The sequence below is a fragment of the Diabrotica undecimpunctata genome, chromosome 1, assembly GCF_040954645.1.
Source record: "Diabrotica undecimpunctata isolate CICGRU chromosome 1, icDiaUnde3, whole genome shotgun sequence".
Lineage (NCBI taxonomy): Eukaryota > Metazoa > Arthropoda > Insecta > Coleoptera > Chrysomelidae > Diabrotica > Diabrotica undecimpunctata.
The window spans coordinates 107,466,133-107,483,003 of record NC_092803.1 but is presented as its reverse complement, the minus strand read 5'-3'; the positions used below and the strand labels follow the sequence as shown (position 1 = coordinate 107,483,003).

The window sequence follows — 16,871 nt, the reverse complement described above, 5'->3', positions numbered from 1 at the left end:
AGAACTTAGTCTTAGATGTCTTAGAACTGTCTTAGATGATGATTTTGAGATGGATTGTAACACTGGGGAAGAGTAAGCAGAATGAATGTTTTGTTCTGGACTCTTTCTTCGCCGAAGATAGGGCGGGTGAAAAATGGATTCAGTGTTCAAAACGTTTCAAATGGGCTCATACTGACTGCGCCAATATAGACAAAGACGCATATAACTTTTACTTTTTAAAAGTTAGCAATGATTTCCTTTTTTTAATATATGGTCTGTAAAGACTATCCTTTATTTTGCTATAAAAATGTAGTAAATTTAGTGAGAGACTGAATTTAATATTAGTGTTAATAAAAAAGTATCCCTTATTAGGACACTATTCTTAACTGTTATTATCTGGAAAGCCAAACAATTTACATTTTTGAATCAAATGATAGTATTTCCATTCAATATTTCAAACGTATATATAAATAAATCTTAAGAAGAATAGACAGAAAATAGGAAACCTTAAAAATACATACATATTTGGACAATAATCCAAATAATATTTTCGATTGATACTTACGTATTTTAGAGAAGTAAATATACTGATAATTTTGTCGCTTTTAGAGTTCCTAAGCAAATCTTCAAAATCAATGTTGTACTTTTCCGGTGTACCTACAGACGGCGATCCCAAGGACGTCAATGAAGAGGAAGACTTTGGCATTTCGGAAGGAGTTATTTGTAGATGTTTTGTGTTCTTTTCCGTAGCTCCTGAAGGTGTTGTTGGGTCCTGAACTAAAACAGAAATATAGTCAGTATTTAACATGTTTGAAGTCAAGGTTGGACTTTTAGACACCGCTATATTTTGGTTTTTCTTTATTTCTGTTAACGCCGCGTCCAACTTTGATTGCAATTCTCGAATTTTCGACTTGAATTTATCATTTTCTTCCTCTAATTCAAACATTTTCTTATCGTTTGCCGATTTCACTCTTTCAGATTGTTTATGTTCTCTTTCTAGTTCCGCTTTGGTACCTGTTTAATAAATGTGTATCAAACAGTTAATTAGAGCTAGATTTTAAGTGATATAGGCAGTAAAATGAGTTTATCATAAACTTAAGTAAGGCTAAACTACACAGTTGAACTTAAGAATGAAAGATTACGGATGAAAAGACTGGCGGAAATAACTGGCGGAGGTGCTTAGAACCGTTAGAGAAATATCATTTACATATATTAGGATATACAGTGTACGCCTTTTTATCTGCTCTTAACTATTTCCTGGACCATAAATCATGAATTGATAAACATTTGGGCCAATGAGTCAATTGAAAAGGCATATGGCAATTGAAACGTGATAATATTGATATTATCACGTTTTAGTCTTTAATAATTTAAAATAACAACAATATTGTAGGTACAATTATTTTAAATGTGATCATATGGCAATTAATATCTTGTCACTGAGTGCGTAACTATTTTTTTTACGATTCTGTCTAAACTTCACAAACTTTTTCTGTCAAAAAGAAAGCTAGTTTGGACGAAAACCCGGAAATATACAAAAACGTAGATGACCACAACCATTGAACTAACCTTTCTAATCACTTTAACAACGAAGAGATTTCTTTTTAGTTTATATTCTAATAAACTGCCGAATACACACAAAATAAAAAAACTATATAGAAGAGGTCTACGGGAAAACTTGCCAGATGAAATCTACTTACCAGAATATTTATTTTTAAGTTCCGAGTACTGGGATACCAGGTCATCGAATTTCTTGGCCTCAGTTGTAATCTTTTTAGATAATGCTTGGTTCTCTTTATAACTTGTCTCCAATTTATTTTGTATATCCTTCATTTGAATAGCGGTTGTTGAAATTCTAGTATTTAGAGATTCATTTTCAATTTGCAGAGTTTTTATGATTTCCTCTTTAGTCTGGAGTTCCTTTTGCATGTTTTGACAACGACCTTCTAAAGTTTCCGCTTGACAGATCACAAATTGCAATGATGCGTTGTTTTCTTTTTCCAGTTGGAGCTAAAAATATATATCATTAAAATTATTTTTAATGAAAATATTAATAAAAAAATAGTGTGCCTATTAAAAAATGAATATATATATATATATATATATATATATATATATATATATATATATATATATATATATATATATATATATATATATATTGTGGTTGGTGCCATGACAATGATAATAGGTAAAAAAAAATAACATTCTTATATATCACATTTGTCGACCATTCGACTATGAAAAAGCATTTCAATCCAAAAAGTAGTACAGATAATAGAGAATTAAGTAACTAGCAGAGAAATGAGATGTACATAAGTAAAACAATTATCTAGGAATATACTTTGTGATATTGTTTTTCATTTAAATGTCCAGATATAAACTTAGTCGCCTCTCCATATTTTATCGATTTTAGTAGTTTCGTTGATAAATGGTTCATAAAAGTTCGTCAAACGGTAGCTTTGTAAAAGAAAAATAGGACAAAAGTCAAACAAATATATCGTACAAGAATTATAAAACAATATTTATCCCAAAAGCTAAAGAAGGCTAACTGCAACATCAATGCAAAATTAAGAATACTATTATATCGAGTCTTAAAGATTTATTTGCATTAATTCAATGAAGTTATTGGAAAATAAGAACCAACATCAATAAAACCATGCCCCAAACGTCACCTGCCCGAGTGGTGACCATGTAGTCACCCGGTTCACCCTGCTAGATAACCAACGAGGCTCTGACGTAATACGGTATAACATTAGTATCATAAACATGAAGGAATTCCTGAGGCCAGTCTGAGGGCTAGAACTGGCGGTCCCGGTATCAGAATCGGGTGTGAGAGGCCCATCACATATCCGCCTTAAATTACCAGAGTTTCGAAGTTCCAGAGAGACTAACCGGACGTATCCTTTGATAACGCCCTTTGGCTTACGTAAACGGTCAAGAATTGTCTTGACCAAACTTGTAAACCAATTAAGGAATATAAATTTGATATATCAGGTCTCAGTGAGACACGGTGGAATCAAACGAGGAAGACGTCAATATGGAGTAGGAATTATGTTTAGTAAAGCAACTGAAAACTCTCCCATTGAATAGAAACCAATTTCTGCAAGGATTATGACTAAATTAACAAAGGTAACCCTGGTTCAGTGCTATACACCAGCAGAACAAGCAACTGAAGAAGAAAAAGGGGCTGTCTATGAATGTCTTGAAGCCACATTACAACAAATTAAAAGATCCGATATAAAAGTAGTGATGGAAGACTTCAATGCCAAGGTTGGCACTGACAACACCAACATAGGATACGTTATGTATCTTCATTGAACTGTGTGGTAACCATGATCTAATTATTGGAGGAACTTGTTCCCCTATTAAACAATATACAAAGTGTGGAAATCGCCAGATAACCTAACTTACAAATCAAATTGACAAAGTCGCAATAGGTAAGCAATGGAGAACATATCTATTAAATGTCTGTGATGACTGGCCCCATCTGCGATTATCCATGATCCAACTGATGATGGCCAAAATTAGATCCAACATAGGAATACGAAAATACCGAAGAAAACTATACGAAAGAAATACAACGTTGAGAAACTAATAAACAACGGGGCGCAAATAGAATTCGTACGAGACTTGCGAGCCAAAATAGACGAAAGACAGACAAAAATATTGCGAAATTATTAGTAATGTCCCTGTGACAACAAGTAAAAACATATTGGGCTTAAAGAAATAAGCAGAGAAAGAGTGGCTTTGTTGTGGACTTAAGGCGTTCGACATGATCACACATGAAAAAACTACAGGAAATGGGAATTCCAGAAAAATATTTACCATAATAATACCAGATAATGAATATCATTAAAGAACTCTACAGTGATACAGAAAGTCAAGTCCTATACAATGACATAATGTGTGATCCAATAGCTGTGCTAAACGGAGTAAAACAGGGCTGTGTTAAAGGTAAACTCTTAATAGAGGAATTTACTGAGGATTGACAAACAGACTAGACGTAGCACATACACAACAGGACATGCAACTCCTACAAGAAGAATCAAAGAAGGTTGGTCTAGAATTAAACATCAATAAAACCAAAAAAATGCTATAATAAGGAACTAGAAATAACCAACCTATTGTGACCAACAACCAGGAAATTTAGAGTGGTGGAAATTATATATCTGTTCAGCATAATTAACTTTAACGGTGGTACAGGGCGTAATAATCTACAGGAAATAATTAAGGAAATTATTAATAAGGTTCATAATGCCTACAATATGCATAATAACATATGGGAATCCAGCCAAAATGAATTAAAAATCTTCAACATAAATGTAAAAGCTGTGTTACTATATGGCTGTGAAACGTGGACGATATCAGCACCCATAGCAATTACAAGTTTTCATCCATAGAACGGCATGAAAAATTCTTCGTATATTTTGGACTAAATGAATCTCGAATGAAAATTTTTGGAATCAAACTAAATAAGAAAATGCTAAAAAGCAAATAAGGCGAAGAAAATCTAGATGGCTGAGCCATACACTCCGTAAACCCTTTGTTGGAATTGCCAGGATAGCGCTGGGTTGGAATCCTCACGACCGACTTATAGAAAACTTGGAAACTGACAAAGGGAACTGAAATGGAAAAATCCTAACTTGCAATCAAAGCACTAGCCATAAATATATATATATATATATATATATATATATATATATATGAAAACAAAATATCAGGTACATGCAGCTAATAGTAAACCACACATCGCAAAAAAATCTCAGTAAAGAGGAATATATTTAATGCAGAAATGCGTTTAATAAGAAAATAATTTTTGTACGAATTTACTAAGTGTACACTTGTGTTGTAAGATAAAAAGTTGAAAAATCGTGTAATTAAAAAAATCATAACTAAATAACCACTTCCCATGTATGTTTTTCAAACACTTTATAATTTTTGGTAACTAAAAATAGTCGAAAGTTTGAAGAATATAAATAAACAACAAAAAACACAATTATACTATAAATATTATACGTTCACCAAATCAATATGAAAACTAACTGAAGAATATTTAAATTATTCACAAAAAAATTCCTAATAGTAAAAATGAACAAAAAAGTGGAATACATTAATAAACGTACAAAGTGATTTTGTCATGTAGCTTTAACATCTATATTTAAAATAAATACGAGATTCAATGATAATAATTGTCATTTTATAGAGCATAAATAAAAAATTAATGTTTTCTAAAAGTTCACGAAATATATTAATATATTTAAAATAGATGTAGTGTATGAATGAATTAGGCATTGATTATGTACTTTAGAAAGGAACTACAACGTTTAGTGGTCAGTAGACTCTCAAATATGAAAACACCAAGACATTTAACAGTGCGTTTTTGAGAAAGGGTTCCATTAGTCCCTATTAGCCCAGACGTTATATCTGTTGTTGGATGTGAAGCATTAAACGCAGTTTTTTGCACAAAATCGCTCCAAAATATCATTACAAATGATAATTTCACTATGCGTGAGTTGTAAAATGTGGGCTTAACTTTTTAATAAACAAAATTCAAAAAATTCGATATATTTCCTCTTTTTTCGCATATATTTCAAGAACTATTGATTTTAGAATACTTTTGTATCTAACATAAAAGTTTTGTAATTAAATTTTACATAAGATAATCTTTACATACGTAATTTACATAAGTTTCAAATCTTAAGAATTATTATTTTTGAAAAAATACTACAAAACCCCAAAAAAGGAGTTAAACAAAAACAACTTGTTTATAGCTACTGTAAATTTGTATCCAATTAGTGCTTTGTATACTACATATTTTTATTTAAAAAACAGATCTTATAACCTTATACTATTGTTTCAAATCGCAGTCAACTTTGACCGATCATAACTCCAGAACTAATAAACCGATCATCTTATTTTTTCTTTACTTTTGAAACGTCTTTTGGCGGGCTTTTAATATCTGTTTCGAAAATTAAAATGGAGCAACAATTGATGAAGTTATTCAAATTGTTTATAAGCCTAAAATTTAAACAATTTTTTAAAAAAATTCCTAGGCTCTTCTAATCGACGGATTTTAATTTTTCAAAATGGGTTTGAAATCTTGAATGCTCTTCTATGTAAAAACATTTCAAGTATCTAGTAGAAGTTTTAGTTTTTGATCTACATACTTTTGAAAACTACTCAAAAAAAAAACTTTAGATTGCAAATTTATTTTGCAAAAACTATTAAATCGAATTTAATGAAATTTTGTGTGATGATTAAACATAGAGATTTATTTTTCAGAATATGAAGGTCCTAAGTTTGATTTTAGTATGGGAAATAAATTGGTAAAAAAAAACGTTGTTTTTGTTTAACTCTTTTTTTGTGTTTTGTAGTATTTTTTTAAATAATAATAATAATTCGTAAGATTTGGAACTAGCATTATCTTATGTAAAATTTAATTACAAATCTTTTATGTTCGATACAAAATTTATTCTAAAATCAATAGTTCTTGAGATATATGCGAAAAAACGAGGAAAAATATCGAATTTTGTTAATTTTTTTCCTACTTTGTTTAATAAAAAGTTAAGCCCACATTTTACAACTCCATATAGTGAAATTATCATTTGTAGTAATATTTTAAAGCGATTTATACAAAAAAACTGCGCTTATAAATGCTTCACACCTAAAAATCGTTATTTTAAACAGATATCACCTGGACTATATGCAGTAGGGTACATTTAGGTGAATTCTGTGCACTTTTCGTACATACGAGTGTACATCTACAGAAAAGGTGTTAAAAATGAAATTTCCTATCGAAATGTTACCTTTTATATTAAAAAATAATTTTTTTGGCAAAAATATATTAAAAAACCGAAGCAATAAAAACATGAAAGAATGCTATTTATCTTTGTTACTTCATAACTGTTTTCTAAATGGGTATAGATATAGCTATTGCCTCACAGAAAAGAAACTTCCATCCCTTCTTGTCACAATGTCGATGACATTTGGTAGAAGTCTTTAGGATTTAAGTTATCCGAGATACGATTTTTCAAAGTTCGCCACTCACACCATTTTTGGACCATTTTCTGTATTTTTTTTTCAAACATTCTTCAATACTTTTCCAATACTTTTCAATACTTGTTCAATACTTTTCCTACGCAGTTTTAGGTAAGTGCAATGGAATATTTCATAGAAAGAAAAATCAATTAACTTAAAAATGTTTTATTGTACATGTACATAGGACAATTGTACATAGGACATATTGTTCTAGGACCAATTTTAAGCAAGATATGGTTATTCAAAGTTTTCTTACTTTTACCATTTTTGCAGCTTTTTTTTTATTTCCCGTTTTAACTGCGTTCCTTCTACCAAACGTCATTTTAACGAGGAAGGATAGAAGTTTCTTTTCTATGAAGCAGTAGCTATATCTATACCCATGTGGAAAAAATTATGGGCAAAAAAGAAAAATCGCTTTCTTTCTTTTTTTGTTCCGTTTTTTGAATATATTTTTGTAAAAAAAAAATATTTTTGTCTTTAAAAGGTGACATTTCGGTAGGAAGTTTAATTTTTAATAACTTTCCTGTAGATGTATATCGTATACGAAAAAAAGCATAGAGTTCACCCAAATGCACCCTAGTGCATAGAGACTAATTCACCCCTTTCTCAAAAACGCACCCCTTTAAATGGTAGTACTCCGCGGTTTTTTCATATTTGGGAGTCCATTGACTATACAATAAATCCCTTTTAACGTTGTAGTTCCTTTTAGCCCTCTTTTTTGGACATAATAGCCTAGAAGTTCTTAATCAAGTTTACACCAGTTTATGAGTGGATAAACAAATTTATGAGCGAAGAATTGTTTGTTTCAAGCGATTATTCAAATTTATGTTAGATCATTAACAACCTTCGTTTAAGGCTCTCAATTTGTGTAGGTACATACAAATGCAAAAACTAATGTATATTTTCAAAAGAGTGAAGACAAATCTAAACTGTGTAATTGAAATCATTATTGTTTTCTTCGTTTGTACTTTTTAACAAGTAGTTGTTACTTTTAATCAGATGCAAATTTTCGGAAAATTTACACAACGTTTCTAATGGGTTATATATATATATATATATATATATATATATATATATATATATATATATATATATATATATATATTATACATTTAAAAAAATATTTTGCATAAAAATGATATATTTTATATGCCATATTTTAAAAAATTATATTTTTAATGTGAAAAAAATTAAGATATAAAAAATCTTTGCTAAAAAAGATAATCTTTTACTTCAAGCAACAAAAATGTTGTGAACCTCCGAAAAAAAGTTCCCTCCGGCTCAAATAGGCGCTGTGTGTTGACCGTGGTAACATAGACCCACGAAATGTGTTAGCGGTTGTTTTGTTGAAATAGAGGAGACAGACCATTATAAATTAGCAAACAAAAATGGTACCTTCAAGCAGCTTTTCACACGTAATCAGTTAGCAATTTGTAAAGAAAAACTACTTTCTATGGATGAGATTACAACTGATAAAATGTCGCTAAAAGAAGCAGCTTGTGCTGATTCGAAAAGTGGAGGACAGGGCTATACACGATGTAACTGCAAAAGAAAGTGTTCCACGGCTAAATGTAGTTGTAAAGGCAAGGGGCTTTTGTGCAATTCGAAGTGTCATGGTAGTTTAAGTTATTGAAAAAAAGTAAGATTATACATAATACATTTCCTTTGTTTTGTTTTTGTTTTTTTCATATTATATATCTGTACCATCTGTGAATAAGTCGATAAATCAAAAATATAAACTTTTCAGTATGGCCATTTTAAACATTTTAATAGTTTTGAAGAATAAAAAATTTAAGTTTAATTTCGTTTTCATAGAAATTGGTGGGTAATCATGCAATGAATGACGTACATAATTATGAGATGTGAGTATATCACTTACGCCTAAAAAAACTAACTTACCCACTTATTCACGCCAAATTTCGGTGTTCTTATTGAGTTACCGACTTATTGTACTTACTGTACATAAATTCCAGGACAAAAAATTAAACAGTTTTTTATACTTTATTTCTTTATAACACGCAACATCAACTTTAATTGGAAAAGGAAACTAAAAAACTACTGATTATCTGCATCAAACTCTTCCAAATCGAGGTCCAAGTCTTGCATATCTGTAGTGGGCAAATTTTGGTAAAAATTATGAAAAACTTCGTGGATCAGCGGCAAAAGATAGAATAGGTCTTTCTTTTTCGCCTTATTAATTGGCAGAAGCTTGTCTGTGATATGGGGCAATATGCTTGGTACAACGTGTTTTCCTCTTCTTCGGAAATTTACAGATTTAAAAGGATTGAAGACGTCTAAACTATGTTTACATTTTACTTTTTTACTTTTTTAACGATTAATGCTTTTTTTCCTGGACTGCTGAAATTCTTCTTGTTTAATTACCACTACTTTGAATGGTTTCTTCCTTTTGCAGGATCTTACCAGTTGATACCAGTCATTAGGGTGATTGATCTTAATGTGTGTTCTCTTCGTTTCTTTCTCTATAAGAGCATGATCCGTATCACACTCCATGTGAGTATGCTCACTGACCAAAAACTTGTGATTTATAACTTTGAGATTTGGTAGTTTTGTGAAAGCGGAAGGGAACATGAAAGCGACTTTCTGGTTATTATTTGGCTTCCGCAAGTATCTGAGTAGAAAGTTACCTCTTGCATATCATGATGTTCCGATAAAAGGCGGTAAATACAAGAAGCTATCTGATTGTCACCTCTTCCAGCAGTTGATTCGTCCCACATGAAACATGTAACTTCATTTGTTGCTAAATCGTGAACGGTAAGGTTAAACGTCCACATTTGTCGGTTATAAAGACAGTGTTCGCTGTTAAAAAGGGGTTTGGAAGGCACTGGTAAAGATCAAAAGTGTATGCTCTTTTTTTAGTGTCTGAAGACGCAACCTCTTTATCCACCAGTTTTGCCTTGTAAGCATCGTCTGCGAGCTGATGGTGTTTATCCTCCTCTTGCCTTAAATTCTATTTCTCCTCTCCTTCCTTAAGAACTTTTAATTTTCTTTCGAAAATATCAAATTTAGAACAAGTATCCTGTTTGGGTTTTTTAAATACAAATACCTAATAGTCGTTAAAATACCGGCTCGCATGTTAACTGCATAAACTTAAAACTAAAACTGACGGACTAGTCTTGAATATCTAGTTACTCCCTATTAAAATGTAAAACCCCCTACTATTTTGTTATGTTGATAAACAGGTAATTGAAGATACCAACAAAAATAAAGCAAAATGCAACGTGCCCAAGTGGGTATTTTTACATACCTAGTTATTCACTGACTGAATATTATGTACATGGTTGGTCAAGTCAAGATACATTATTTCAAACAAATATTTAAAACTCTTTAATATTAGACAAGTCGATATACCGGTTCTGATACCAAATAAATCGTCAAATCCAAATATTTACGGGCTCCTATCAAGTAAACTCTTGCAAATTTAAATTATTCATTTATGCACCTGACGAAATTGAAAGAGAATTATTTCAAGATTGAGATATCTTGTTTTTACGAAAATTTGACTTATCCACTTATTCACGGATGGTACAGATATCATAATTAAAAAAAATGTTTCACTGTTATGTTGATAATATTTTGGTTACCAATCGCTATTTGGGCTGTTTGTTTTAAATAGAATATATGTTTATTAAAACAATTTTCCCAAATAAAAAAACATATCCAATTAATTTTTTAATTTTTACTTGATAAAAAATATATGATTACATCATACATACATAAAAAATGTGAGATAAATGTCGACATTCACCGAAGAATGTTAGAAAATATGATATTTAACCAATAATTCGAACACATGCCAAGTGATTTAATGAATGTTGACATTCACTGGTGTATCTCGATATTCCCTGGATTTCAGGCTTTCACAATAACATATATATATATATATATATATATATATATATATATATATATATATATATATTGTTATGCTATTTAAATTGTATTATATTGCTTACTTAGGAAAAATCCTGTCTATATTTATTAAATGATCTAATCTCCAATTAATCACAATAAATCAGCATTAATTAATTACAATCTCAGGCTATTTAAATTTGTACTATTTACCTTTGATCGTGGATTCAAAATATTTTCCAATTGGCTTCCTAATCGGGATAGGTAATATGACCTGAATAAAATACATAGAATTTCAACTGAACTATATGTGAGATGTCCTTTATTTTAATGAAATTTTATATAACAATCAATCCTGTAATATTTGCAATATACTAACTTTAAATATATGAGAAGTTGTTTTCTATCATGGACCCAAATGTTATTTTACATTGATTTTTAATATGTGTTATAACTAAGCTCTTTTTATAATTCTTTTTTTTTTTTAAGTGATCGCAAAATTAACTGTCTCTATTATTTATTCAATTTATTTAATTAATAAATGAAAATCACACTCCGGCTCTAATGAAAATTGACTGACCTTTCCTTCTCTGCCGTTGCAATTCTATGGCCACGCCACAACAAAAAAATCCTTTCTCTGCTTCTGCTCCTATTGTGGTCCAGATGACGTACACCTTTCTCCTATCTGTCACTGTATCTGCAACCCAACAACTCGTGTTAGTCTATGCAGCCTCCTTTTGAGCCAATCTCCGCGCCTGTTTACAACTCCAAATGTTTCCGGCTTCGTCTGCTATTAATATTCTTATACCCTTTGGTTTTCTATCTCTCTGTACCCCGTTCCTCACACTGGTCAGCTTTTACACAGCAAATAAACACAGCCGGTAAATTACGTCTTCGGAACTTCAAACAAACACAAATCACAAAGTTCCTTCCTTCTTGGACGACTAAAACTGACTAACCAACCTTTTTTTCTCTCTCCTATCTCATAGCCAAAACCAACCTCCTTGCATTCAAAAATTGACCAATAAAAATCATCCACCTCTGTGACGTATATCGTTACCAACCAACTCTCTCTATAAAACGTCATTCGGGTAATTCCAGAAAACAACCTTCTTTAATTATTCTAACTAAATCTATCTGCTTTACAAATATTTCTTACTAATAGCTACAAACGATACCTGTTTCTCAATTCAATGTCTTTTGTTAATAAACTTTTACCGATATAATCTTTCGGGGAGAAAAACCACCGCAAATCCCGGTCTATTGTTTCAACACTTTCTATATACACTTTTATTCCGGGTAAATCCATTCCACAATAACCGACTTATTTAAATTTCTTATCGATAATATTTGAAAGTCTTGTCTCTGAGGCCTAATGAACAATTCTTCGCACAACTTAAAATACATATTTTGTCTTATACAGGATGTTTGAAAATTTATATGCCCGTGTCTTTATGAAATATCAATAATTTTAATTTTTATTTAAGTAATAAAATTTGTATATCGGTTTTTTATTGCTTATGGACATTCAAAAGTACAACAAATCCCCGCCTTTGTAATCGATAAAATTTATCAATTTATGCAACTAAATTTTCTCGAGGCAAACTAAACGCACTTCCTGTATGCTAGCTGTACTTATGCTACGTATTATCCTATCCTACTATCTACTTTATACAAATTTAAATCTTCATTCGTGATATTTATATACATCACGGATATTATAAATACCTCTGATCTTTTCAGAATCCATATGTTTCAACTCATAGCTGTTTACTCCATCTTCGTTGTTTACTATGTATGGCCCTTCGAAAACAGGCATCAATTTTGCGCAAATACCGGTCTGAAGATTTGACACTCTTAATGCTCTTACCATTACTTTGTCACCCTTTTAGAAAGTTACTGGTCTTCGTTTCCTATTATGACCCTGTCTCTGGATGTATTTCTCATTGCTTCTTCTTAATCTCCTCTGAACGGTTTCTATAACCTGTCGATACTCTCTTTGTTCTGGATCTTCCCACGGTCTTATCGGCATGACGCCTTTCATGATGTATTCTGGTGTTTCTTTCGTTACTGTACTTGGCATGGAATTTAGGTACATCTCTATTTCTCCCAATTTTCTGTCCCATCGCCGATGTTGACCATCCGTTGCAATGCGAAGAAATTTCGTTACCTCTTGTATAAATCGCTCAGAAGGATTACTTTGGGGATGCCTGATGCTTACAAAGTTCGTCTCGATTCCCCGTTCTCTAAGCTGTCCCTTGAAACGATCATTTCGGAAGTACGTTGCATTGTCTAGTAAAATTTTTCTTGGGGTTCCTACCGTAGCGATGAAATTGTCTATTTTTCTCAATATTTCTTCCCCTTTTGTGGTGCGGCAACTATATAATTTTACGTATTTTGAGAACACATCCACCATCACCAGAATATGCTTGTTCCTTTGCGTGGTCACAATTAGATCGCTTAACATGTCGATGGCTATAATGTCCAGGTTGTTCCGGGATACAATGCTCTTTGCAATATTTTCGTTTTTAAAATTCCTGCTCTTGTATTTCTGGCATACTTCGCATTTCTGTGTGATCTCTTTTGCAATGCGGTAATCTTGTCGACTGATGTAGTTTTCCCTAAATACAAGCCATACCTTTCTACTGCCAATATGTCCATTTTCCTCGTGTAGTTTCTTGATGATTCTTTCTGCCAATGTCGGTGTCACTAAATATAATTCCTTTCCGTCTATTCTCTTAAAAAATATCTCGTTTTCTAGCTCTGCTCTTCTCTTTTCTCTTTCTTCTAGGCCTTCCTGGTCGGTCCTTATCTCATTTAACGAAAATATCCCTTCGTCTTGTGTCAATATATTCAATCCCACATGTAATGTAATTGTCTCCTTTTTTCCTGTATCTTCGTCCCGTGTTAAAGCGTCAGCTATTATGTTGTCTTTCCCTTTGATGTATCGAAATTGGAAATCATACTCTTGTAAGAGCAGAATGCCTCTGTGTATTCTGTTATTTACCAATCGATTCTTCATGATGTGTATCAATGCTGCATGATCCGTTTCGATGGTGAATTTAGCTCCCAATAAGTAAAACCTTAATTTGTTTACGCAAAATAGTACACTGGCGAATTCCAACTCGGTGACACTGTATTTTCTCTCATGTGTTTTAGTCACTCGAGATATAAAACATATCGGAACCTCTTGGCCGTTTTGTATTTGCGACAACACTCCTGCAAATTTCTGTATCGACGCATCCGTACGGAGTATAAACGGCAAATTGTAAATAGGGTGATATATTTTTGTTCCTTTAGCAAATTCTTGTTTCAATATTTTGAAAGCTTCCTCCTGTTCTTCTTTCCAATTCCATTTTGTCCCTTTCTTTAACAATTTTATTAAAGGAATTTCTTTTTGGCTTAAATCGGGAAATAATTTCTTGAAATAATTTATCGTACCGAGAAACCCTCGCAATGTTTTTAGATTTGTTGGTCTTGGGTATTCGTCGATGAGCTTTACTCTGTCCTCGGCTAGACTTACAGTTTCGGTGTCAAGTTTGAAACCCAAATAAATCACTGCATATCTTGTGAAAAAATTAATAAATCGTCGATGTAATGGACGATGAACTCTTCATGGTGATTCAAAATGGTATGCAAAGCTCGTACAAGTGCTGCACAGGCGCTTTGTAATCCAAACGGAACTACCTTAAATCGGTATACTATACCATCAATTGAAAAGGCAGTGTAGTTTCTACACTTTTCAGCCAAAGGTATTAACCAAAAACTATGCTTTAGATCAATTTTTGAGAAAATATGTGATCCCGTGATTCTTCCAAAAATGGCCTCGATATTTAACGGTGATTCATATTGTGATACTGTGTGTTGGTTGATATTTCGGGCATCTAAACAGAGTCTTAACTCTCCACTGCTCTTCTTCACTATCACAATTGGGTTAATATAGGGTGAGTCACATCTCTCAATGATTTGATCTTCCAACATTTTTTTGATTTCTTGCTTTACTTCTTGCCGATACTTATAAGGAATTGGATAAGTCTTCGATCGAAAATTTCCCAAGTTTTTCACCTCAAATGAGTGCTCGTATTTTGTGGCCACTCGGTTTTCCTCATTTATCAGCGTTTCATAGTCTCTTAAAATTATACGCAAATCATTTTCTTTGCCTTCTCCACATATCAATTTTTTGTCTCTCCCATCAAATTTTTCGCACATATTCACCGTGTACTCCGTGTCTTCTTCAAACACCACTGTCTCCATTGTGTCCTCTTCATTTTCCTTTGTTTTTTTTTTGTTGGGCTCGTCTCTTCTTTTGAGGAATCCCAAGTTTTGCTTTCATTTCTTGTCAAAATTTTTCCATCTTCTTCTCCTGAGCTCGTCTCATCTTTTGAGGAATCCCAGGTTTTTTTTTCTTTGATCTTTTTCAGACCTTTTCCCCTCTTTCTTCCTTTTCCTTTCTTCGTCGCCAGTTTCATTTCCACCGTTTGTTCTTTCTCTGATTCGTCCTTAATTTGTTTCTCTTGTTCCTTATCCTGTTCTTCTTCTTTTTCCTTTGTTATTTTCATCGTATTGGTTTTGAAGTCGATCACTACATGTTTTTCCGTTAATTCGTCAACGCCTACAATCATGTCATGTGACATATTCGGCATTATTACACATTGAAGTGCATACATATTTTTTTCCAATCGTACCATTACTCGTATACCTTCATTTATTGTTGCCAATGTCCGTTTATTTGCGCCCACTAAATTCACCCTAGGTATTTTATAAATTAGACTTGTTAAATTTACTTCTTCGATTAATTTTCTGTTGACCAGTGTTATTTCAGAGCCTGTGTCTATCATAATTTTAATTGGTTTCTCATTTATAAATCCATCCACAAATTTTAAATTAACTCCATTTCTCTTTTCATTGTTTCCTGCCAGTTTAATAAATTCCTTGGGGTGACAAAAAATTCCTGTTTGTTTCTTCGTTTTTAGTGAGCGCCTTCTTGAAAACACGCCTGTTGTTCTTCTGTGTTTTCTCTCCCGTCATCTTCTCTCTCATATTCATTTTCTTCTCTTTGCATATTATTTATTTCTCTTCTGTTCTCTTTTGGTCTATCATTCCCGTATCGGTTACCGCGAGATTCCTGTTCATTCCGTGGGTTATTGTATCTGTTTCCTTGGTATGGGCGGTTATTTCTACTCTGATTTTCCCGATCCCTGTTTTCATTCCATCTCTGGGTTCTGGGTTCATAATTCTCTCTTCCGTTCGGTCTATTTTCATATCCCCGTCTAGGTATGAATTCTCGTCTTGTATAATCTCTTCTAAAATTTTGACCTCTATTTCTATATTCTTGGTTTTCTCTTTGTCTATAATTTTCTTGCGGTCTTTTTTCTCTTCTTTCATGCCTACGTGATTCTCTCATTTGCAAAAATTGACATAAGCTGTCAATGTCCTTGTAATTTTGGAGATTTATGTGGTCTTCCAAGGTATCTTCAAAATGTCGCGATATCAACTCTACCAATTGTTCTGATGAATAATTATATTGCAAATGTTTTGCATTATTATAGAGTTGTAATGCGTACATCTTTTCTGATACGCCCATCCTCTCATGGTATTTTCCATTTTGTAACTCTTTGTTTACTTGTAGTTGCTGGATTTTTCCCCAGAAATAATTTAAGAATCTTCTCTCAAAATCTTGCCAATTGTCCAATTCTTCTTCCTTGCTGACAAACCAAAGATTTGCCTCTTCTTTGAGATGGTTTCTGATGGTTTCCTTTGCTGTTGCAAACGGTCCTATGTATTTGACTTTTTCCTTTAAGTTATTTATAAAAGGCACTGGGTGTATTTTCCTTATATCCCCGCCAAATCGTACTTTTACGTCTTCTGTGCTATGTACGATGACTTCCTTTCTTTCTACTCCTCTTATCTCCATCTCTGCAATTTGTTTAAATCTCCTTTCCGTTTCTTTCCGGTCTTCTTGTAGCGCATTTTCAAATTTT

General features: G+C 32.3%; 1 protein-coding gene across 5 annotated transcripts in view; it reads right to left on the bottom strand.

The window, feature by feature from the left end:
• LOC140452056 (centrosomin-like) overlaps positions 1-16,871 on the bottom strand; it is a 198,749-nt gene that overhangs the window by 45,870 nt on the left and 136,008 nt on the right. For 4 of the 5 annotated variants that reach the window (XM_072546102.1, XM_072546094.1, XM_072546117.1 and 1 more), the window contains 3 exons: positions 1,680-1,989; positions 818-993; positions 545-751 (listed from right to left, as the gene is read on the bottom strand). In XM_072546102.1, coding sequence (XP_072402203.1) covers positions 545-751; positions 818-993; positions 1,680-1,989 — 693 coding nt within the window. Of the gene's footprint in view, positions 1-544; positions 757-817; positions 994-1,679; positions 1,990-16,871 lie in introns of all 5 variants that reach the window. The other variant, XM_072546125.1, reaches the window with a different exon arrangement.